Consider the following 25,371-nt stretch of genomic DNA (forward strand, 5'->3'; position numbering starts at 1 on the left):
TCAGCACAGCAACTGTATCGCAATCCAAGTTTATATGATACTAACAGTAATATGGCGCCAAGTTAGGATCCAATACCTATTCCAAGTAAAAACTAAGTATGTTTCAAAAGGACAAAAACTGTGAGGCTGACTGAACATTTAACAAAAGCTGGTCACAGAGTAGAGCTGGTCAAAGATGCTCAATGTGCTGCCAACTAAAGGTGGGAATTTTGAGTGAAAAAAGGGAACACACAAAAATAATTGGTTAAATATCCTTATGTCAGCATTTTAAATCAATAGAAGTATTGCCAAATGAAGTATCACAATACTAAAATCGTTTTTTTTCCCTACATCCCTAATAAATGTATAATAGGTTATAAAACAACTATATAACAAAACTATGACTTAAAATTTAAAGTTTAAGTACAACAAAGTGACTTAGCAATTTTACCATCTTTGACTAAAGATTGAAGTCGTTTAAAATTAACTTGGAGAGTACACAAAGGCTGAGACATGTGTGCCGCCATCTTGGATTTTTTTCTGACTTTCATCAAATTTGTGAACAGAAAGTGGAGGGTTAGTTAAAAAGTATGTAAGAAATAAACGACAGCTGTAGTTTTTTTTTTTTTTCTACAACTAATCAGAGATGGAAAAGCACTTTCTGTTTTAGTAATTGCCACCGTTTTGCAAAACTATTGGAAGGAAAAGAAACTCGGGCTGAGTGAGGTAGCCTGAGTGACCCTTTGCAAGTAGGTTGGTCAGGAGTTCACATCCCATGCTCCACAGAAGTTTTTGAATAAAAGTGTCTTTTGAACTGCATTCTGTTTGCCATCAAGCAAAATGTATAAACCTGAAACTCCAAAAAAAAAAAGGGAAAAGTCAGAAGATTTGCATAAATCGGCTTAAGTCATTTTGGTTCAAAATAAATTATTTAAAGCTAAACTAGTACTTTTAACATCTGAACCTAAGTGTGCAAATTATCTATGATTATATGGATCTCCTTAGTCAAAGAAAAAAGCCTTTAAAAAGCAGTTTGGAAATAATAAATATCAAACAATAAGAAACATCAAGCTTATATACAGACTTAAATAAATCGAATCCGCCTCGCTTACTTTTTTATGTTTATCTTACAACCTTACAAAAAATTTACTGACATATATAAAAGTGATTTTGAAAATTAGGAAGCTCAAACAAGTCAGCATGTAAAAAGAAACGTCAGCCTTTTTCCCAGCAGCCGTATAAGCACAGCTGACAAAAAGCGTTTGATCGCTGCTGCCTTTTATTTGACGGAGCAAATACCGACATCCCGGCGTCGCCGGCCTCCAGAGAGCATAAAGCATGTTTAAAAAATGATTGCTTTTTTTCCACTGGCTGGTGTTACAGTAACAGTATTTGGGTGACAGGGTAGCCTCTATGTTGACACTTGCAGAGCATAAGTGTCATAATGTCAGAAAATACAAATCACCGTCTGCATTCATTCAATTGATGTTCAGACGGAGACGACTGTAGGGTATTTTTTGATTTAGTAGATCCTGGTGATCCTCTGATGTTGCTGGTATTAACCATTTTCGATCAAACAAAAAAGTGAAATCGGTTTACTTTTTTCTTTTTTCTTCCTGTGTTCTCGCTGTCAAAGTGATAACAGGTCTCCTGGAAGTTGTTATTCCTCCCTATCTTTGCTGGGATAGAAAAAGCACAAACTTCAAGTGAACAAGTTATTGTCTCCTCAAGAGAACTCCTTTACTTCCTTTCCAACTTTGATTCTATAGGATAACATTTTTTATTTACTTGGTTTTTTAAAAGATTTATTGTTGTTTCCTTTGCTGTTCAACTGTTTTTCCCCTCCTTGGATCTTTAGAAATGATGTATTTTTTGGTCTTTTTGGATAAACTATCCATCCATCCATCTTCTTGTCCGCTTCTTCCCTTTCGGGGTCGCGGGGGTGCCGGAGCCTATCCCGGCTACTGATGGGCGAAGGCGGGGTACACCCTGGACAGGTCGCCAGTCTGTCTCAGGGCCTCAATCACACACATCCACTCTCACATTCACACCTAGGGGCAATTTAGAGTCACCAATTAACCTATGAAGCATGTTTTTGGATGGTGGGAGGAAGCCGGAGTCCCCGGTGAAAACCCACGCATGCACGGGGAGAACATGCAAACTCCACACAGAAAGGTCCCAGCCGGGATTCGAACCGAGGCCTTCTCGCTGTGAGGCAAGAGCGCTAACCACTGCGCCACCGTGCAGCCTTGCATAAACTATTTAACATTAAAAGTGTTTTCTCTTTGATTCTTTTTTTTTTTTAGGTTGCGACATCTCGAGGGAGTGTGGAAACAGGAGTCAAACAGCACTTGGAACGCCTGGATGAAATCTTCGCTACCAAGCCGGAGTACCTTCAAGCTCTGCGCTTCATGCGGCTGATGATGGGAAACATCATCCGTGAGCTGGCTGCTCTGCCAGACATCAGCAAAACTAAGGTTGACTTGGCAGCTGTTGCAGATCAAACCACTTTTGCTGAATATTATAGGTAGGTGGGGCCTCCACCATCCCCCTGAACTGATTATTTTCCTCCATTTGTGTGCGTAAACATGTTGCTCAGACAGGGGCGACAGCTGATCCAGATCAGGCACAGAGCAGATGGGACTTTATTGATCTCCTCTCTGGATGAAAGACCGGAAAAAGCGGTTTTCTTCTGATTGCTAAATAAAATGAAAGCTGAGACTGAGCTCCTTTTCCACTGCACACTTCTAACAAATATGCCCTCACAGACCGTTATGCATAGCAAAGTGTTCTTTGACCATAAAGAGGCTTGCTATCGTGCTCTCCACGATTTCAGATAAAGTGATGATTTGCAAAGAAAACGTTTCAGAATCTGAAAAAAAAACATATTAAATAAAAAGCCTTTCTTCCAGGAAGGAAAAAAAATGCCAGTCTCAGAGGTTCAAAAAGGCGCTGCATTAAATTATAACTTACAGTGCCTGTGAAATGCAATTAAATGTTGCTTTACGCACTGCAACCCTTATCATCCTTTCTCTCCTAAGGTTTGCAACCTGTTAGTTGGTGCAGCCTTGGAATAATTTCCACTGACTTGCTGTGCACATGCCAGATTTGGCTTGTGTGTACCCTGTGGGTTTGTGTGGCAGAGAAACAGTGTTAATCAGGAACCAGAGGCTTATCTGGATGCTGGTGTGAGTAAATGTCATCCCTCGACTGTTATTCCTCACAGAGTTGTAGAGATTCAGATTCTGAACTTTAAAGTGTCAAGTTTTTTTGCATAATAAAAAAACTCTGTTATTAAGTCACATTATAGGGATCTTTTTAGATACTGTGTTGCAGTTCTCTTAATAAAAATACCCTCAAAAATCATAAGCGATAATAGCACTTTTACTCTTTGTTTTCAACATTTGCATATTTACACAATTTTCTCTGCAAAACTTGCAAGTCTCTTAAACTCCTGGGATGTCAAAGTACATATAGCCCCTATTATACCACTTGCAGTGTAATTACATCCTATATGAGTCCACATGGGACGCAGTGTTCCTTCCATTCTGACACCAGATCTTCTGTTAGAATACAGTGGTCCTGCGCTGATCCCCTGGGTGCTTCCTCGGTTTTATGTAGCTATTGAACTGCCTGCAGCAAGGCTTTATTGATAAACCGAAAATGTTACAGCCAATCCTGCGTTATTTGATCACAGCCACATCTTTTTTTTTCTTTTACTTTTATGTTTTTCTGTGTTCTCCGCTTTCATGCTTCTATGAGTGTGTTAGAGGAGTCTATTCTTTAGGAATAGTTTATCATAATTTAGGGTAAATGGTTTTTTCCACCATCACTGCAAGTTTACTGAAGCTATTTTGTTAATTCTGGGAATTTATTTTCACTTTTTGGTCCTTTATTCCTGATTTGACACCATGCTGTTGGTTTATGGTGAGATTAAAACGACTGGGTTCACCGAAAAGCACAAGTCCCAAACGGACAAAAGCCATTTCTGTGAAGGACACTTTCAGAGGAGAATTAAAAATGAATGTGTATGGATTGGTAATGTTGAATTATTAAGTCCAACAAGGAGGACATTACCTGAATCAGCCAGACTCCAAGAAGGAGACACGAATGACAAAGTAAGATCCAACAGTGCTGTGTCTGTGCAGGAGTGTTATCAGTAAGTGGAAGTCATTAAATTGTTGCTCCTCTGCTCTTTTTTTTTCCCCCGTAGATGGCTGACTTATCTTCTGCTGCTGATTCTGGATCTGGTCATTTGCTTGGCCATGTGCTTAGGGATGGCTAAGCACTCTCAGTTTCTGCTGATCACGTGAGTATTTGAGTGAGTGTGCAGAGGCATGCACTATTTTCAAACTTAAATATTGCGGTGTTTGAGACTGGCAGATCTTTGGTCACTATGCAAATCTGCAAATAGCACCATTTGGATAGAAAATAACTTTGGATTCTGAAAATCTAAAAGCAGAGAAATAAATTCTCAGCAGCCAGCATCTCAAACCAGCACAGGTAACTGATAAACAGGCTCACAATCTGGATCCCCATCCCATTTGCCCAGTCCAGTGCAAGTGATGTGTCAGTGTTAGCAGATGATGCTCTGGATTGCTCCTCACATCCCTCTCTAATGGGCCTCACTAATGCCTATTGATCCCCTAAGTAGGATAAGTCTGCTCCCTTAACTAATTATTAAGTGCTCTCAGACGGCTTTATTGGTGCTTTCAAGAAGGTCCGAGGAGCAAGTTGAGGAGCAGAACCCTCTTCGGCCTTTTAACATCCATCACGGAGCCCTTTTTCCTCTTCTTTTCAGATGATTTATCTGCCTTAAAGTCATATAACAAAATCAAGGACACAACAATGAATGTTTAAAATTCCCCTGGATGATTTTTTAAGACCTTTTTCTTTGTGCAACCCCTACAATGTCAAAGCCTTGGCGTCCCTCTTGAAAAAAGAGATATTAGAGTTTTTGTGCATGCCAGTGCTTTTTTTATGGCTTCCATGATCCACAAGTGGAAGAAGGTTACAAACAAAATGTATGGAAACTCTTCAAACCTGAGCTTTGAACTTAAGTTCTTATTTGTTCTAAATCCTGAGTTAATTTGCCCCAATCTCACGTCTTAAAACATAAAACCCCCTCCTACTATTTATTTATGCATGGCATTTGAGCAAGAGACACAAATCCTAAACTACATCTTTGAAAAATAAACAAACGGCAATGAAAAAAAAGGAATCAATGCAAAGAAGTGCTGACTACTCGGTTCTTTTGCCCCCATTGCCACCTAACCCCCTCTCCACCACTCTTTGCTTCCATTCCCTCCAGGATCATGGGCTTTGTTTTACTGTCTTTGGTGCTAAGCTGGGCCTCCCTGGGGACTGGCACTGCTACAGCTGTGGTGAGTAAACAATATCTGCTGGGATTTTTTTATTTATTTGTAGGAAAATGACTGTATTTAAATGGCCTAAAGTCATTGTGCACACCCACTTAAATATAGCAGTTGCCTCGTATTCGACTTGTGTGTCTTATGCCATTCTTCTGTGTTTTTCTTATTGTGAGCTTGTGGATGAGCTTTTTTTCAGGGTTTAAGTGATGCCTGCATGTGTAGTTTGCAGTAAGCCCTTTTCAAAGATCAGTCATGCAGTAAAGCTGATCACACAGTTCCAGTATTTTAGGCTCAGAAGTCCTTAAAGACTCACTCAGGCAAAAATGGTGTTTTTGGTGATTTTTTAACATCCTTTTGAGATACTTTTTTCATGATGGAGGACATGTATATAAATAGATTTAAGCTTAAAATTGCATTTCTGAGTATTTCTTTATTTAAATCACAGAGAATCAGGAGCAGTTAAAAAACTTACTTTTGAAAAAGCTTATTTGTGATGTAGAGAATATGCTTGACAGGCCAAAGCTCGATGCTCTGCTCCATGACTATATTGACGTCTTCATTTTACCTGGCCGAACTGAAATCTGAGTCAAATCTGTACGGCTGAATAGCTCCAGTAATCTTCATCATTTATGTCTCGCCGGTAATGTTAGGTTGGGGTCGTGAGGGGCTGTAAGCCAGCAGGGGATAGTGTAAACAGATGGATGATGGGAAATGCAGGAAGGCTCCTTCTGTGCCGAGAGTCCTGCCAACTCAAATGCGAATTTTTAATAATCTACTGCTGCTCTGCAGAAATTATACCTGATAGGTTTTTCAATTTGACTAAAAACTACGTCTGGAAATCGATTAAAATAATTTAACTAATTAATTGCAAGCCTGGAAAAAATGAATCTCGATTATTCACAATAAATTTTTTAATGCAAAAATAAATTGCAAGCTGAAAAAGTATTGCTAATAATTGTTATTTAAATTTTTAACCTTTTTGCAATTGATTTTTACATTGCGATTAAATGCAAAAAAAAAAATTAATAATAATTGTGGTCAATCGCGCTTAATTTTGTTAACCAGTTACTATTTATGAATAATCACAATATGAAATCACACACAAAACTGTACATTTAGAATGTTTATTTTTAATTAGTGCTGTTAATCGATTAAAAAAAATCAGATGAATCACACTTTTGGATTGTGATTAATCACTAATCATCACAATGTTTTACTAGGTAAATTTTATATAGCAATATGCAGCTTTTGAACAAAAACAGACCAGAGAGAAAATGTTTCTTATATTTTTGTCTGATTTTTTAAAAATGTATTAATTGTTAACCCAGAAATGTAAATTGTGTGTTCAAAACACATTAACATTAAGATAAGAAAAACTCTGAAGACTTTTATTTAAGTATAATTACTCCAAGAAAACAAGATGCTGACATACAGCCATAAGAAAGGAACCTTTAGACCCCCCCCCCAAAAAAAAGTTTTTTTCTATGTCACTACGCAGGCTGCATTAAGAAAAAAAAAAAAAAAAAAAAAAAAAACTTTTCGTCATTATTTGGACAAAAAAAGCAGTAAAAGATAAACTTTCTCACTTTATTCAACCTATCGTGGCGATCAGCATATTTATCGCTTTCAGTCGAGGCTCAGCGGCACGTTGTCGTTTTACCATGACAACACGCCAGACCATAAATTAAATAGTCCACTTTTTCTGAATAGGCGATCTAAACCGAAAGAAAATAGCAAGAATACATACTAAAAACCAATTTAATGTTTATTTCTTTTGTAAGTGATTATGGTAAAAGTGGGATGATACCCGTTGAAGCGTTTTAACGCACGCCTTGGAAGCCTGACCTGTCGGAGACAAAGCTGAAAACTGTTTCCTCGCGATGTGCAATGCATTTGCGTTAATAAATGTTAATTCTTTTTGATTAATCGCATGCGTTAACTCGTTAACGATCACAGCCCTACTAAAAACGTCATAATTATAATTACAAGACCACTGAGAATTCTTTTAAAGTAGATCAAGACATAAACAGAATCTGCTGCATTTTTTTTTTTTTTTATCTCTTCTCTACTTTTTTGTGCAGTTTCTGTCCTTTCAGGCATGCTTTGTTTCTCTAAAAGATTGTCCCATTCTTATGACTGCGCGCCACATACTCATCTGGGCTTAATCTGTCGAACGGTGTCGGTATTGGAGACGCCTGTCGGGGGTCCAGAAAATAGCCCCTTCCTCCATAGCTCATGTCTGCTGCGCCTTCTCTTATCTCCCCTCTCCCTGTTGAGAAACCTCACATCTATGGATTATTTTATTGGATTTGACACAATGGTGGTGAAATGCACAGCCTCACAATGTTTCTATAGCCTTTGGCTTAGTTTGGCATATTGCAGTCTAGCATTACCTGCCACTGCAGCCCTACGACATTTCAGTTGATAAGAATTGAACATTATCAAAAGTTGCGTCTCAGGTGAGCCGATGCAAATCTGTGCTGTAATTATCCCTCAGATCATCTGCACGCTCTTAACTAAGCCGCTCTGATTCATTACATGAGGTCTCAATGAGTTAATAAGTTTGCTGGTGCTCCACATGATGTCCTATATCAAAGACTGTGGTGCAGAATGTGGAGCAGACCGAGAAAGTTCACTTGTTGCACTCGTGCATCATTATAAAAAGAAGGTGAGCAACAACGTGGGGAATTTTGAGGGGACTACTGACGACAGGGGTGTCCTAGAAAACAGTCTGAGAATGTGTGCATATTTGATGAGACGGGGCATAAACAAAACGTCCCCGCCTGTTTAATGAGATGGAGATGAAAACAGAGCCTGGTTTGTTTGTTTTTTTCTTGTTTTTTACCATGATGGATGCTCTTAACACAAGAGCAGGACAGGACTGTCACATGTAATTGATGCAAGTTCAAGATAGATTTACAGCAACATCTTGTTATGTCACTATAAACGATCTACAATGTTAACTAGATTAAACTCGGATCCCTGTTTGTTACTTAGAGAAGTTTGGGCTGGAAAACTAGGAATCGACTTGCAACGTGTCCTCTTGAAAGCATAAATCTTAGTTCATGAAAGCCTGTAGTTAAATAAAAACGGGGAGATTTATACTCATTCTTTTTAAACAGTAACTACCCAAGTTTTAATTTTTGGTCATTTTTTTTAAATTAAAAAAGCATCTTTTATCTATTATCAGCAGTTTTCATGTTATTGTGTCAAAAGGGAAGCAATCTAAGCAATCATGCAACTGGTGTCCAAGTTCAGTCCTCGAGGGCCGGTGTCCTACATGTTTCCAACCAACTTCCCATTGACCAAAAACACCTCATCCAGGTAATAGGCAGCAAATAAAGCAGGGAGACCAGCCCTTGAGGACTGACTTTGGATACACCTGAATTGGACACCCCTCTCTCTGGTGGGATATTAGGGTCTCTAGAATACTCCACAATACCCTTCATCTATCTAAACCACCTCAATTAGCTCCTCTCTGTGTTGGTGAATAGTGTCTCAACCCTGATTTCCTCTCAAATGACCAAACTTTGGAAATATTCTCTCCAAGAGGCCCATAAAAGTTGATTCTTCTTTACTCTGGAATGTGATTTGTTTCTTCCTGGGTTGGGTATACTGAGATCCACAGTCTCAGACTTAGAGGAACTGATTCTCATCCTGGCAGCAAATTCCTCACTAAAAGAAGCCAATGGCTTCCTAAAAAGCTCCCAAAGCCAAACCCTTTTATCATTTGGCTTTTCCGAGGTGTTCTGCCCGTACTAGTTCTGAACGGAGTTGGTGACAAAGGGCAGGCCCTGGCAGAGCCCACCTCTCTCCGGAAATTAAACAGGACTCCTTTGATTGTGTGGTGATAGATTGGTTCCCATTTGTTCTCCTGTGGGCCAAATTCCCAGAACTCTGCACCCCCAACAGGCTCAGAAGAATTCATCCTCATATAATTACAAGATTTAATAATAGTCTAATAAACTTTTATCTGTAGTTTTAGCAAAGTCATAATTATTTCTATTTAGAGCCCATTTCTGTATCAGTTTTTTCAACAGAACTGTCCTTTCAGGTGTTAATTATTCATTCAGAATATTTGCTAAGATTTTTATCTTTCGGATCAAGAACTGTATAATTATTATTGTTTTGTTAATCCAACCATTTCTGTTTTGCTTTACTTTACTATATTAGTCTGACAGTGTATTTTAAAGCAAGCTTGATACTCCAAAATTACATAAACCTAATGTAAATACCTAAAGTGATACTCTCTTAAAGTATTATAACAGCAAATGTGGATAAAAGCACTAAATCGCCTGTGTTTTTGGCATCTGGAAATTTGCTGTGATAATCCCATATTATTTACTTATTGTGGTGTGTGTGTTGCACCACTGCTTTGGGAAATCAAAGCAGGTCTGCTCACTGTCATGTCACTTGAGCTGTGCTTCACACCGATAAGCAGCAGAAAGTCGCTCCTTAATTCCAGCTGACATATGAAGCAGTGGACATAATGGTGGTAGATAGCATAAATGTTTGATCCTGAAATGATAACAGGTTCTCTTGTTTCCCTTTCAACTTTATCGCTGGGATCTGGAAGCATGGGGATTTTTGCTAACTTTGAATTCGCCATGAATTGTGGAGATATGGCAAATGCAATTTGCAGAGATGGCTTGAACTTGACCCCAAAGGGGCTGTGTGTGCATGTTAACCACTCTTTATGGAGCAATTTCATGTATGAATATTTTTTTAAAGATTTCATGACAGATTTGTATCTATAGGATTAGATTTTATGCCCTTTTCCTATGCATTCATCCATTTTTGATAACCAATAAAATGTCCTAATTCATGTAATCCATAAGAACATGTTAGATTGAACCGTGCCATTGTTGTTAATCTGCAGGGTGTTAGCGATTTCTGCGTGTCTCCAGACAAGTTCATTGTTAACCAAACGAAGGATTTCCTCAGTGCAGGTAATCTATCTTTTCAGACAGAACTGCACACACCAGGTCTTTTCATTGAATGTGAAGAATCAATGCTAACCGTTCTGTTTGTCCCTCCTTACAGATGTCGCGCACTACTATTTGTTCTGCAGTACAAACCTGCCAAACCCTTTCCAACAGGTATCGACTAAATGTTTGAACTGCCTTCTTTCTTATTTCATTATGGAGGAGAGTCGTACTGTGAGTTTTTAATTCCCTTTTCATTATGGAGCCAGGGTAGTGCCAAAACAAGCCCCCATCAGCTAATGAATCACATAGAGGTTTTTTTGAAAGCTGTCCTTACCTCGATATACAACTTTTTTTCCATATATTCTACTTATTTTCTACATTTTTTTGCAAACTTTCCTTTTTACTGATTTTTTTTATGTGACTTTTTGTAAATTCAATGAATGCTAGTATTGTTTAAAGTCCCATTCCAATGAAAGTTGTGTTTTTAAGCATGTTCTTGTGGCATTTTCTGTTGATAGGGGCATAATATTAAAAAAAATTAAGCTTAAGTCTTTCTTTATTCTAGTAGGTAGTAGTAGTTCACTTTCGGCTTATCCCTCTCGGGGTCGCCACAGCGTAACAGCACCCACTGTTTCGCATCAGTGATTTGGCAGAGTTTTTACGCCGGATGCCCTTCCTGACACAACCCTGTACTTGAGGGGCACAGGGACCCAGTTAGGCAGCAGCGTCAAGGGTCTTGCCTAAGGACCCAATCTGGGTGGGGATCAGTGGACAACCCTGGGAATCGAACCCAGGGCTCCTGAGTGCCAGCCCTTCACCTAGACCACTGAGCCACCCAGCCGGCCTTACAGACAAACAGATCCATGTAGGTTTTTGTTTTACTCGTCTGAGCTGGATAGCCTAAATATTGCTTGCCATTTTTGTTAAAAGAAAATTAGGAACACTTTTGATGTAGATCAGAAGATGATCGGAATGGGATTTTATGTATTCTATAAGGCAAAACTGTTGCTCATTCTCATGTAAATCTGCTGCAGAGTTAACTGCTGGAAAGCAAAGATTTACAAACATCCAGATGCAGGCACAAATACTTTCCTTTCATTTTATTTTTGCAGCTTTATCTGGGGAATCAACCATCAATTGACCGTTTCGCGTCTGCTTCCCGTATGCTATGTGACTTTTTGGAGGATAATTCAATGACCTGTAATCACTCTGACCCACATGGCTTGCTGTCGTCACGGCACCCATTTATGGATTAAACTGCTGTTTGTTCAGTCAGGGGGGATTATCCTTGTACTGATACCCTAGTTGATATAAATATTGCTCTTTTGTCTCTGCTTGAGATTGTTGTGAAATGGAAGGGGGGATCATAGTGGGCGAGACAGCTGATAAAGGATAATCTGAGCCTATCTGTCTACAAAGAAATGTGTCCCATGTTAAGCTGATTAGAAAACCATACTTAACACCAAATTATTACTTTGTTGTTTTTTTAAACATGTGTCATCCCCCAGAGTTGTGCTGCACTAAATAAAACCTCTTATCGTTTGTTTTGTGAATGTGTTTTATAGTCACTGACAGTCTGTCAGCGCTCCCTGACCACCATGCAGATCCAGATCCAGGGTTTGCTACAGTTTTCTGTGCCTGTTTTCCCTTCAGCTCAGGTACAGAAAGCTTTCAGCTGACTGTAACATCAACCTGGAATATGTTGTGAATCATCATCGTTTTACTCCTTGTTATACAGAGAGACCTTTTAGGCATCCAGAGACTGTTAAACTCCACAGAGTTCAGCGTTCACCAGCTAACAGCCCTGCTGGACTGCCGTGGGCTGCACAAGGTGAATGTCGGTTAGAGGACAAACTTCAACTAGTTTTGACTCTATCTTTACAAGCTTGTCAAGCGGTGAAACATTCATATTCATCAATGTTACAACTCTTTGCATCTGGAGCACAGACCTCCAGTTTCCCATTAAAATGTGTCAAAATTGCATCAGTTAAAAGGTACCATGTCTGCAGCCAAATTACTCCTGCTGTTGGGATCACAGCATTCAGCCTTGAATGAGAACTGCATTAAAAAATATCACTTAAATTATAAACCAATATATGATGTTGCCGTGCATACCAGAAATGGGAACAACCCAGACGTTGCTGGAATACTCTTTGGGCTTGTCAGCAGCTCAAGAGCAGCAACGGCACTTGAATCAGACAAATGTCAGCTGTGTTTCCCAGAGCTTGTTAGTCAGATATAACAAGCACAGAAAGCTAAGAATGCATCTCTAACATGCATGTGATCAGAGCCATATGCATTAGTTATAGCTTTGCTTTTCAGTCACTGTCTCTGAGGTAAAAGACTCCATTAACTTATTGGCCCCACAGGATCACACGCCATAGGTTTTAGATGCAGTTCTTTAAAAAAATAAAAAATTTAATTCACAGAGGATCCAGGGGTCAAATGTATTAACACATAAAACGCAACACAACTCCCCCCCATACACACATAACAGAAAGAATGTGTGGTGAAAATGTGAGAAGGACAACATCAAAAGTGCAGTAGACTCGTTTTCTAATAATTGAGGCAACAGTAAAAATAAAGTCTGCAGGCTGTATATTTGTAGTTGGAGGCAGAATCCCAAATGCGACAGCCATCAACTTTGACCTTGCCAGTCTCTCGCTGCTAGCATGAATTTCAAAGTAATGGCTTCAGAAACACAAACACACACACACATCTGATCTGATCTCATTAGAAGATAGAAAGTTGACTTTATTCATGCTTTTTTGTATAAATAGTTGAATAGTTTACTTCAGGTTGTTTTTAAAGTGGCTTAAATATCATATTTGAAATTATACTATATGTATAATAAGCATTTTGTTTATTCAAACATAGATGGTAGCTTCTATAATAGAAATAAAAAAACAAAAACGTTGATTTCCCAGGTAGGCAAATTAATTTGTTACCGTAGCTCTGTTGAAAAAGCAACAGATAAAGAAATAACACTAAATATTAAATAAACACGATATTAAGTTATTAAGATATAAGTTAATAGCAGGGATTTGACCCCTATCCTCAACAATAACAGACAATTCTAACTGCTAAAAAGAATGTACACCAATCAATCAAACAACCAATCAAATGATCAAACGATGAATTGATTAATCAAACAATCAGTCAACTTGTCAAATCATCAATCAACTAACCAAACGACCAATCAAACGACCAAGTAACCAATAAAAGGATCGGATCAAGCAAACAATCAAATAATCAATCAAACGACCAAATGATCAATAAAATGATTGTTGGATAAATCAAACAACAAATAAACAATCAGACAACAAACCAAAAATTGAACAATGAACGAGCCATCAAACAAAAATTCAACAATCAATGAACAAATCAAAACAATAATCAATCAATTGACCAATAAAAGGATCAACCACAAGATCAAACGATCAATAAAATGATCATTAGACTAATCAAACAACAAATGAAAAATCAAACAACAAACGAGCCATCAAACAAAAAACAAACATTCAAACAAAATACGAATATTCAAACAACAAATCAAACGAGCAATCAGACGACCAACAATCATTCACCTAGTTTATAGAGCGCCTTCGATCAACATGCAGTAGAAGACGGATTCTTGATATAAAATTAGATATGAACAAAAGTTAAAGCAATAAAAAGTCATAAGACACAACAGATTAAAAGCAACAACAATAAAAGACTGAATGGAAGGAAATGCTGTGGCTAATACTAAAATAAAGTGTAAATGTATACAAAGGATAAACCATGAAATACTTAAAAGCCAAATAAATAAATACATACGTTGCACAAATTATGTATTTAAAAGCTACGTTCGTCTTTAATTTGGATTTAAAAATCAAAGATGCTCATATCTGAGAAGTTATACACATTATTGGTATATGATCAGGACAACATGAGAGTTTTTACTCCTAAAGCTCTTTATAACTTTGTGTTTTGTCGTAGCTTTCTGGTCAGATGTTATTTCTGAAACCTGTTTTTTTCTGTTGACTCCTTCAGGACTACCTAGATGCCCTCATCGGAGTGTGCTATGATGGGGTAGAAGGGCTCCTCTACCTCTCTTTGTTTTCTCTTCTGGCTGCCTGCGCACTCTCTGCCATGCTGTGTGTAATTTTCCGACTGTGGACATTAATGGGCAGCAGGTCAGTGCCGAGCGACCCCGTCGCCCCGTTATGTTCTGCTCCCGGTCTGCTTCTGCAGAGGGTTCACGGGTGCACTTTGTCTTTGGCTTTCTTCGTCTGCGTGAAAACCTCCATCCAGGGAGAAGGAGTATGATGACATAGACGAGGAGGATCCATTCAACCCAGAACCCCGCCGCTTTTCATATAACCCCAGACGGTCCAACACTCACAGCTTCTGCAGCTACATCAGCAGCTTTGGCAGCCAGGCCAGCCTTCACCCTCCTCCTCAGTCATCCTCTAGTTCCACCGTCCCACCTCCTGAATACATGTAAGATCAGCTGCGCATGATTTCGTTTTTTTTTTAATGTATTATTGCCTCTTAACACCCGTCCTTTCTTTGTGTCACAGGAATCAGTCCATGCTGTTCGGATCCACCCCTCGATATGAGAACGTGCCACTGATAAGGGGAGGGTCCCCGCCGCCGTCGGTGCGTTGGCCCTACGAGGCTCTAGTGTCCCTTGTATGATAACGTCTCCTCTGACCTCGACACTGACTCACCGGCATTATCATGCACAATGAGCACACCTCATTCTGTCAGTGTGTGGTTTGGGGGGGGAGCCGTTCTGCATGCAGCAAAAGACTGATCTCTGCTGGTCGTGTATGGAAGCGCATCACGTGAAGCTCATCTTCCTGCCTTTTTCTCTGCAAAACCTAACATCCCCTTTCTTCAACTTTATTCCACATTAAAGGACGAAGCATCAACATAACTGTGATTTATGGCTGATAAAACATGGCCGCCTACTCCCCGCTATGCTGGATATTCATTTTAACTTATGTGGTACAGTGAAGCTCCAGAGCTGGGACTAAATAATAGATAATAGGATGCTGATAAATCCACAGTCAAGAGTTTTGTTGTGTGATGTTAAGTTTTTGCCTTTGTGGCCTGAACTGCACTCACAGCAATACTGAGGACTTAAAAAGATTGTCAAGGGAGGGGGGAATAGACAAAAAAAGAGAATGTAGATCATTATTTCAGCTGTTGTTTTGCTTCTGTAAGACGCATTTTTTAACAGGCGCTGGTATTTGTTCTCAAATCTTTCTGTCAAAGCGATGCATAAATTTTTTAAGTATGCCTTCTAAATAAATACTGCCGTTTTAGCAGCTACAAAAAGACGTCAATGTCAGCAGGTTTCTTTTCATAACGTGTCCTTTTTTTCCTTTAATCCTCCTTTGTTTTGGTTTTCTGACTCAGCCTTTTAGACTGTAAGTTTTCTCTTTATCTTAATTTCTTTCACTCCATTTGTCATTTCCCTCTGTTCTTAATGCAATTGATTTTTGCTATACAGATTTATGTTACCCAGTCACCTCAAACACACCTCCTACACTATTTTACCCGCATACTCTGAAGTGTAAATTATTTATTTTCTTAATCCTTTATCCTCTTTATGCTTCCCACATTTTCATACTTAAAGAGCATTTTAAATTGATTTCCATCCATACTTCATCCGTTTGTTTTGTTGGGTGAAATTAAAATGAATTTGTAGCAATGCAAGCAATCTGATTTGTATTTTATTTCTCTCTCTTGCAGTACTCCCCCAGTATGAGGACCACCTATCTGTCCATGACTGACGCCCAGATCAGACATTTTGGCACTGACTTCCAGGTGTAGCCGACTCCCCACTGAACCCCTGTCAGTGCTTCAGTCTAAGAGTCTGAGCCCCTACAAAGACGGCTGTCTCTGTGGCATAATCCTGTTTACTGGAGAGACAGCTTGTCGTCCAATTTGAGACATAAAAGCAGGCCATAAGAGGCAATTACTTTTGTGACACATCAGTGCAGTGCTTGGAAAGCCCTGAATGTAGTTTCCAACAAAGGGTGTCTGTGCAGATTAATCTCATGACTGCTATTTGCATCATTCTTTGTGAAAATACTGCTTTTCTAATGTATGTTTTTACATGATCCAAGTTCAGAACTGTTGGAGTGAAAGAGTTGGGGAATATTGCCAGATATATGGATCTTAAATCTCAACAGTTTTGCTGTATGTGTTGTGTTTAGCAGCAAATAAATAATGACATATTTTGGCCTTTTTAGTATGGTGCAATATAAAATCCATCTAGTACTAAATATTGTAAATTTATACCAAAGAGCCAAGATGCCTTTAAGGGTAAATCACATATTTGCAGCTACAAAATATCATAAATTTGTATTGTTTTTTGTGTGTAAAGTGGGTTTATTACAACATAAAAAATACAAATATGTGAAAGCACAGTCATAGGTTTTCAATTTTGTCAAAGTGATTGATAAATTAATTTAGTAAATGTTTTTATTTTTTCTCAGAGCTGTTAAACATTTAAAATCTGCAAGAATTCTTCTTTTTGTGCATTACATTTCAACCTCACAGGAAGTTTCAACCTAAAATGATGTAAATGTACTCCTGATTCAATGTGAACTCCTTTATACAATTAGAATGACCTACAGTAATGCTATTAAGCTAACAGGGATTTGAAGTGACCTCAAGATGTCACAGGAGCTGTGTCCTCTGTCTGTGCCACATCTAGAAATATGCCGGCAGAAATGGCGTTACTCCTGCATAAATCATCTTCTTCATGTTAAGGATGTAAAAAGACGTTGTTCTTGGTGACATGCAAGACAATTAGATTAACTTTTAAAAGCAGGCCGGGCTATGTCCTAAATGGCTCGAAATTGAATATTGCTTAAAACGGATGAAGAAGCAGTGTCCTTTGAGTGTGAAAGACACTGGCTTCTTTCACGTTTGACGACAATAAATGCTTCTTTGACCTCCAAAAAGTTACAGGACTTTCAGTGATTTCTGATTTATTTTTAAATAACTTACGAAACATTTGACTCAGAGTTTCCTAACGTTATTTACTGGTTACATATTTTTATGGTTGTAAATTATCCAACAAAGCCGCTGGTCAGTGTCCTGAAATGCACCCAAGACTAAGATTAAACTGGAGACGCACCATTTCCGATCTTTCAGCAGTGTCAGAAAATCATCATCCATCATTGTTGTGGAAATGAGCGGTAAGTGGTTTACCCTGAGAACTTTTTCCAAACAGTACAACATTAAAACGGCCCACTGAATTTTTCATAGGGACTATAAGAAGCCTTACAAACCCCTTCTCCAGGAGCAAAGTGGACTATATATTAAATATATAGATTTTATGCTACCAAGGGCATTTAAGATGGATGATCATATACATATTATGATCAGATAAATCAACAAGAAACATTTTAGAGTAAGTAAATGGATAATTTGCAAATGTTTGCATATATAAGCAACACTTCTTTTAAAATGAAAATGTTCTAATAATGTATTGCATCCCATTTAAATTAAAAAGTGACAGTATGCTGTAGAGTAAAAAATAAAATAGCCACCACTACAACCATGTAGCATTGCTTTTAAGACTTGCTTGGTGAAAGGATGTGACCGTGAAACACCTGATCGTAGCATGAGTTTGTTAATGCCTGGTTGTCTTTTTTAAATGTAAAGAATTTAAGTTACAAAATAACATGCTTAAAAAAATGCTCAGTTCCATCAATAAGGATCCTTGAAGCGTATTTTTCTTTAAAGATGTGGAAAAGTAGCTTTGCCATTTCAGAAAGTGTTAAAATTCACAGAAGCTGGTACATAACAAACTGGACCTTGAACATTTTTATATTTTGTAGAAAACTGTTAATGAGAATTTCTACTCTATTAAAATAAATGTTACTCATACATGTACAGTATCTTTTTTTTATGACAGCGGAAATGTTAAATGTGGGTGTAGGAAATTAAGGTGGTTGGAGATGACATTTCACACTGTTTAAATAAAGTTCTAATGTCTAAATAAAAAAAAATACTAAGTTTGTGTGTGGTTGATTACTAGCCTTTTTATGTCTTCATTATTATTAGCTTTTTGTGTGTAATTCTCTCTAAAATCTTAATGTCTATCTTTTCTTTTAACATATTCAAAGGTATTAAAGGGTTTTAAGGTGGTTCATCAGCTGCACATGAACATAGCACAAAATTGACTGTCATTTGTGTGGAAAAATAGCCAGAATAACATGATTTTACCATTGTCAACCAAAGTTGAAATAGTCGTTTGTTACTGATTATCAAGAAAGAAACTTTGGTTAAGGCGAACGAAGCATTTTGGTCCTTCTTCGCTTGCCGTAGAAAACACGGAAAAACAGTGAAGACTGTCGGCAGTTAGCCTGCTAGCCGCCGAGATTACTTAACAACATCGTAATAAAATGGTTTTTGAGAAATACTATTTTACATGTGAGTTAGATGGGCGTATTGTGGAGATGTGACTAAATAATGGGAAACGTTTTTGGGAGAAATAGTCAACCTTCTCGTGTAACGGACCAAGATAAAGCTATACTGGTGAGCTGATCCGCTACATAACAATTGTCAACAGTTATACTAACTGTGCTTTGAAGCGTAGGTTAACAATATTTTTCCTCGTTGCTGGGATTTATTATGATTTTACATAAAAGTATCTATTTGTTTAGATACATATTGTGAAGAGAGATCATTTACATCTTAAATAATTTGTTTGAAAAAAACATACAAAAAAATTACCAGTAAATTTGCACAATTTACAGTGTATTAAACCTGTCAGGCTTATAAATCTGTATTAAATAACCTGCCAGCTACTTTGTATGTCTAATAGACTGTCATTTTCTTCCCCTCCTCCAGCAATTAAAGCAACAAAGAGACAAACTGAAGCAGTATCAGAAGAAAATCACCTTCCAGGTGGATAAAGAGCGACTCTTGGCTAAGCAGTTACTAAAAGATGGCAAGAAGGAGTAAGCTGTTTTTTTTTCTAGTTAATAAACTAAATCTGCACCCATATAGTGGTTGCAAAAGCAGTCAGTAATTGAAAATAATTCCTTCTTTTCATGTTCAAGTGTTTGTCAAAAACTGAAAACATTATTTTTTTTCTTTTTGTTCGTCCTGTCGAAGAATTACTCATATTCACTTGATAATAATTGAAATTTTGTATCTTTCATTTGTTTTTGCAGGAAAGCACTGGTGCTCCTTAAGAAAAAACGCCATCAGGATCAGTTATTAGAAAAGACTGACACCCAGATTTCCAACCTGGAACACATGGTGAGAAAACTTTCCAGTTTTCAAATTGCAGTAGAATACTGTACAAGTGTCTGGAAGAGAAGGAAAAACAACTTATTTATCGCAAACCTGAAATAATAACCACTTTTTAAGTAAGGCCGATGTTATTTGCATGTACAGTATTTACAGGCGACCAAGCACAAAAACTGATGTTGGCCACATGTAGCCAAATTGCACATCACTTCAACCCTAACCTAACCGTGCCCTAATAGTAATTTCCATCCATCCATCCATCCATCCATCTTCTTGACCGCTTCTTCCCTTTCGGGGTCGCGGGGTGCCGGAGCCTATCCCGGCCACTGATGGGCGAAGGCGGGGTACACCCTGGACAGGTCGCCAGTCTATCACAGGGCCTCAATCACACACCCATTCACTCACACAATCACTCCTAGGGACAATTTAGAGTCACCAATCAACCTATGAAGCATGTTTTTGGACGGTGGGAGGAAGCCGGAGTCCCCGGTGAAAACCCACGCATGCATGGGGAGAACATGCAAACTCCACACAGAAAGGTCCCAGCCGGGATTTGAACCAGGGCCTTCTCGCTGTGAGGCAAGAGCGCTAACCACTGCGCCACCGTGCAGCCCTAATAGTAATTTCCTTTAATTAAATTAAAAGTAATTTAGAGCTAATGTCATTAATATGATTTTTAGGTTTTAAACTTATAATGGTGGAAAAAAGCATTTTTTTGTCTTAAAATATCCAAAAATGACTAAAACACAGCAATTTATGTTTTACTCATCTGTTTCTCCTTCATGCCACACCTTTTACTTTTTTAATATTGTTATTATTTTAATGCAACTATCTGTTTTCAGGTTCAAGATATTGAGTTCTTGCAAATTGAGATGAATGTCATTGAGGGGCTGAGGGTTGGAAACGAATGCCTGAAGAGTATGCAGCAGGTAAAAGGTTCCCTCTCTTTCCTCAAAAACACGGCGGATTAATACGTCAAATTTCCACAAACTGAGGATCATTCCCAAAATGTCAGCTTGGTAGAGCCTCTTTGTTTGTTTGTTTGTTTGTTTGTTTACTTCAGTGAGCTTGTGCACTTTGTTTAAAGATTAAAGGATTCAAATTAAAGGTTGTTTGTCTGCTGAACACATTTAAAAGAGGAGACATCTTGCACTAAAATTTTGAATGCCAAACTGTGTGTGTTGCATTCATTAAAAAAAAGAAAAATAAATAAATCTATTTATTTTACTTTGTTACAGTTAATGTCAATAGAAGAAGTGGAAAAAATCCTGGACGAGACTCAAGAAGCAGTTGAATATCAAAGGGTAAGCACGCTTATTTTTTTAAGCTTTTATTTTGAAAAACACAAAACAACCATATAATCTGACTGCTGAAAGTAATGCCTAAGTCTCTCTTTGCAGCAAATAGATGAGTTGTTGGCGGGTTCATTGACACAGGAGGATGAAGATGCCGTTTTAGCAGAGTTTGAAGCTATTTCTCAGGTAGGAGTTAAAATGTATAAAACCTTTTATTTACCAACAGTGTTGCTCAATGGAGTCTATTTATTCTGCCATCAGGAAGACGATGTTGCACTTCCTGAAATCCCCAACGAGCCTATCCCACATGTACCTAAATCTGCTGAACTTGAACGAGGTACAATTACTGTAGTCATTTACCTCAACAACAAAAAAGAAGATATTTTTAAGATTAATTGTGTTTATTTGATTGTTTTTGTTTTTGTTTTGCAGAGAGAAAAGAAGCAAAGAGTAAGCCCAACAGAGAGATGCTGGCCGCCTGACAGCTTCTTTGTTTGCTAAACATTTTTCAACTAATGAGAAGTGGAGCAGCCCAAAAGTTGCGTCCTAGTTTTGATATGCGAGTGTGGAATCTTAAAGACTCTGGAGGATTTTCATCATTTTTCCAGTTTAGTCGCTGCTCCCTTGAATAATTTCAAAAAGTGTTTAATCTCTGTTGGATTACAAAAACAGTGTTAAGCAGGAGAAGAAACTGACTTTTAGATGCTTTTAACATTAATTTATTGTACATATTACATTCATTGTAATAAATGATGCTGTAAAAAAAAAGTTTTGTTTTTGTGTTAAAAGTTGTCAGAGAAGTTGTAATGCACGTTTTTGTCCAGAAGAGGGCAGTGTTTACTGAATTTTGACGTGGTCACACAGCCAATACCTTCAATGTATTTTAAATCAATACCATAAGTATACAGTATTTTTATTATTTATTAAAATACATTGAATTACTAAGGTGTGCAAACTATATATATATATATATATATATGTATTTAAGTTGATTATAAAGAATTCTTAAGTCATAAGAAACGTGTTTCTTGAAGCTGTGATTTTTTATATGATTAAATAGTTTTACTAAGGAGGTCTTAAATAGACAGATGTATACATTTAATTCATAATTTACCCGATAACAGCTACAATAAAAATAGTATTAAAGATGAAAAGATTCCTAGTTTCTCCTGTAACTAATAGATGACAACACAAAAGACATGAAGTCATCAGCTTGTTTGTTTGTTTTGTAGAACAAAACTGCTGATTAGTCCTCGTGACTCAACATTATGTCTAAAGTTCATTTTTAAAAGGGAACTTCCAATTAGTATCCCCAATGTAGCCCAACAGTAGGATTTTTTAGGTTCTGGTCGTGATAGTCCATCAGTACAGAGATGTCGGGGGCGGGCATCAAATTTTTACTTTAGCGAAAAAACGATGCGTTTGAGGACTGTAGGAATAACCTCACCTGCACGCGAGTGGACACTTCTAGACGATCATAAAACGTTCGATTCTATATATTTTTTAATTTTACTATATTTTAAAAACTAATAAATGTTGTTATATATTTTTTACCGGAAAGGTCATTATTGTTGGGGTTTACCCGCTGTATTTTACCTTCACATTTCATAGAGCTTAAAAAGCAGATTTTCGTTGGTACGTGAACGCACCACAGGCTGTCAGCTGTAGGAAGGGAAGGTGCGTTCAGTTAGTAGGTTTCAGGAGCGCAACGCCACTCCTGCGGACGCGGGTTCTCGCGGTTCGCTCATTCTTTGATCCACCTTGATTTGTATTTCTTAGTTCTTTATTTTTCCCTTTTTTATTTCAACTATTTCTTTTTTTGAGGATAAACGCTTCAGCGAAATCAAACGTTTATGGTCCTGGCTGAAGATTTCACCATGTCTCGCACCGACGAGGTTCACCGCTTGACGGAAAATGTCTATAAGGTAAAGTTTGATTGATAAAGTTTTGATTAAAGATGTTAGAGACAACGTTTAGTGATTAATTTATAGGGAGGCTCACAAAACCTCCAAAGTATTTAGTTTTTGAGCGGAAAGATACTTTTAATCTCACACTTTAAAGGAAAAAAACCCTTTTTTACACGATTAGAATTCTCCACCTGAACGCAGCATTCCTCAAAGCTTTGTTTTACAGGTGAATTAGGGCGACACAAAACCCCATCTGCTCCAGCGTCTGCAGATGGTGAGGCACTCAGTCTTGTTCTGTCGCGCAGGCCTGCTGCTGAAGTGGTCTGCCTCCACCACTGATTGTAGTTTAGCCTGTTCCCAGGAAACCAGGGGATCTATAAAGCCTACTTTGATGAAGCAAGAGCACTCCATGCATTCCAAAAGACTGTGTTTGGCACACAGAGTTGAGTCTCTGTTGCAACAAGTAAACATGTATCCCCAAACCTGTTAGGCATCAGTTAAAAAGAAATAAAAAAAGAGACTACTTCTTTATTGTGTTGAAGTGGTGTCAATAAGGGAGAGAGAGAGAGAAAAGATAAATTTGGTGTTCACTCCATTGTGGCAGTGCCTGATGAATGGCTGTACTTGAATATCTCACCCATTAATCATCCACTCCTTTTAGCTGTAATTGCTGCACAATTCAATAAAAACTTACATTTTCTTTATTGTATTAGCAGCTTTGCAGAGTTTCAGGTGAGAATGAAATATGAGCCAAACTTTATTGTTTATTTCTGAACATTTATAAGAATATTACGGCCTCTAGATCAAAGCTTTATGTACTACTCCACTGACATGAGCATGCAAATAATTTCCCAACAAAGGCGGTTTGTGGCTTTCCAGGTACGGTCTTCTTTTGTAGGGTGAATTGGACGCCATGTGTTGGACGATAAACCCTAAAAGTGAGAACCAGTGGTTTCATGGATGGTTCTGCAGAGTGAGCCACTTGTCTGTGGGGAGATGCCCCCCCTCCTGTCACAGGCTTGACAGCCAAAAAACAGTGGAGTGGGAAGACAGTCTCCCTTCCTCTTGGGATGTGACCCAGTGCAGAAGTCAGAGGTCAGATAGTGCTGGTTGCAGCATTTTTTCTTTTTTTTTTAGTAGGGATCTTCTAACATGTCAGGTTTTTATGTTTCCATGTGCATTTTCAACATATAATATCCTCCAGAGTCTCTGAAAGTGATATTTTATGGTCTTAACAACATTTCATTTTGGAATTCATCCATTATCCTCAGGTGACCTTCAGAGCTCAATCATCAGTTAGTTATTTCATTTGTTGCAAACCAGCGTTTTCCAGTGGGTTCCTTTCAGTCTAATCCACTGCAAAAACAGCCTCCTTTTAGAAAAATAATAGATCAAAGACTCTTAAAATGTAAAATACATTATTTAAATAAACCAAAAAATCTGTCAATAGGGTAAGAAGAAGTCCTACCAAGAATTCTATGAAAAACTAAAGTTATTTTACACTTTGAAAACTTTCAAGATAAGATATTTTTACTCGCAAGACAAATTTTTCTTAAAGAAAGTGTTGTTTCACTTTCTAAATATGCATTTTTTGCAGTGTAAAATGCATGCAGTTAGATATATTTTTTTCAGTAGATAGTATTACCAAAGGTGTTGGTCCTGCAGGGTGTATTTTAGCTGAGAAAGCATTAATTATAGGTGTATGTTGGTAACAGCTCCACCCTTAAACAGCTTTTGATGGCAATATATGGTCAGTTTTTATAGAAACACGATTAAAAAAAGCATAAAACAAATTATTTGACTGAAAAATTAAGTTAATATCTAATTAATATCAGATTGAAAAAAGTTTTTAATGTCCTTGGATAAGAAATGAGAAGCTATCATCTATATTTTTAGCTTAAAAACTAAACAAATATTTGATTTTCCTCCATGTTTGGTGACACAGATAACAGGTTATTTATTTGAGCCTCAAAAGTTTTGACTTTTTTTGAATTCGCCTCAATATTTGCTCTCCCGAACCTTATTTGTATGCAGCTCCAGCAGCTGAAAACACTCCAGCAGCTTACTTTTTGAGAGGAAAATAATACCTTTATACATCTGCAACCCTCCCAGAGTGCTGCAGCCATTTCTCTACCCCACATGCATTTGAATATCTCTGTATAATTTTCTCTTGTTTTCCATGCATCCAGAGGAAGGGAAGTGTTAAGTCAGTGCAGCCAGCAGCTGGGCACACGCTAGGGAGGTGGGGCGGGGGGGTAACCGTGCTGCTGTGACTCATGGTAGCCCAGTAGAGTGTGTGTTTAACAGGACTGGTTTTGTGGGCGAGCCTGGGGATTCTGGTTCTTGTTGCAAGCGTCGTTTTTTGGTCTCAGGCACTCCCTCTGTTTTCTGCCACGATCTCAATCAACAGGGGAGTCAGCCTGTAAACCCAGCAATCCTTACATGATCCTGCATGACTCACCTCAATTGTCTCCTCTTGCGTGCAGCCCTGAGACGTCTAGTTATTTCCATTTTGACTGGGAGAGACGGGTACTTAAAGGCTGCCGCTCAGTGCCGGTGTCTGCACCACGCTGTCATCTTCACCAGCTGGCCGCGTCTGAGAGGGCGGGCGGGCGGGCGGGCG

The 25,371-nt window shown here is 38.1% G+C and overlaps 3 protein-coding genes across 7 annotated transcripts in view; all 3 read left to right on the forward strand.

Moving 5' to 3' along the window:
* The window catches only part of LOC112146936 (protein tweety homolog 2-like), a 45,372-nt gene extending 28,128 nt beyond the window's left edge, over positions 1-17,244 (forward strand). Inside the window, exons 5-15 of the mRNA XM_024273016.2 lie at positions 2,286-2,506; positions 4,193-4,288; positions 5,291-5,363; positions 10,231-10,300; positions 10,395-10,450; positions 11,845-11,937; positions 12,018-12,110; positions 14,315-14,457; positions 14,576-14,764; positions 14,845-14,923; positions 16,025-17,244. Of these exons, the coding sequence (XP_024128784.1) occupies positions 2,286-2,506; positions 4,193-4,288; positions 5,291-5,363; positions 10,231-10,300; positions 10,395-10,450; positions 11,845-11,937; positions 12,018-12,110; positions 14,315-14,457; positions 14,576-14,764; positions 14,845-14,923; positions 16,025-16,105 (1,194 nt within the window). The 3' untranslated portion in view covers positions 16,106-17,244. The remainder of the gene's footprint in view (positions 1-2,285; positions 2,507-4,192; positions 4,289-5,290; positions 5,364-10,230; positions 10,301-10,394; positions 10,451-11,844; positions 11,938-12,017; positions 12,111-14,314; positions 14,458-14,575; positions 14,765-14,844; positions 14,924-16,024) is intronic.
* Positions 17,245-18,503: 1,259 nt separating this feature from the next.
* On the forward strand, positions 18,504-21,609 carry LOC112146985 (charged multivesicular body protein 6). Its single transcript, XM_024273091.2, has 8 exons — positions 18,504-18,826; positions 19,142-19,251; positions 19,468-19,555; positions 20,389-20,475; positions 20,785-20,850; positions 20,947-21,027; positions 21,103-21,178; positions 21,274-21,609. The coding sequence occupies exons 1-8, from the start codon at positions 18,761-18,763 to the stop codon at positions 21,321-21,323; spliced, it is 624 nt and encodes a 207-aa protein (XP_024128859.1). The 5' UTR covers positions 18,504-18,760; the 3' UTR covers positions 21,324-21,609.
* A 616-nt stretch (positions 21,610-22,225) lies between these two features.
* baiap2a (BAR/IMD domain containing adaptor protein 2a) overlaps positions 22,226-25,371 on the forward strand; it is a 51,150-nt gene continuing 48,004 nt past the window's right edge. For 3 of the 5 annotated variants that reach the window (XM_024271449.2, XM_024271447.2, XM_024271448.2), the window contains exon 1: positions 22,227-22,766. In XM_024271449.2, coding sequence (XP_024127217.1) covers positions 22,695-22,766 — 72 coding nt within the window. In that variant the 5' untranslated portion in view covers positions 22,227-22,694. Of the gene's footprint in view, positions 22,767-25,371 lie in introns of all 5 variants that reach the window. The other 2 variants (XM_024271444.2, XM_024271445.2) reach the window with 1 other exon arrangement.

The sequence above is a fragment of the Oryzias melastigma genome, linkage group LG8 (genome assembly GCF_002922805.2).
Source record: "Oryzias melastigma strain HK-1 linkage group LG8, ASM292280v2, whole genome shotgun sequence".
NCBI lineage: Eukaryota > Metazoa > Chordata > Actinopteri > Beloniformes > Adrianichthyidae > Oryzias > Oryzias melastigma.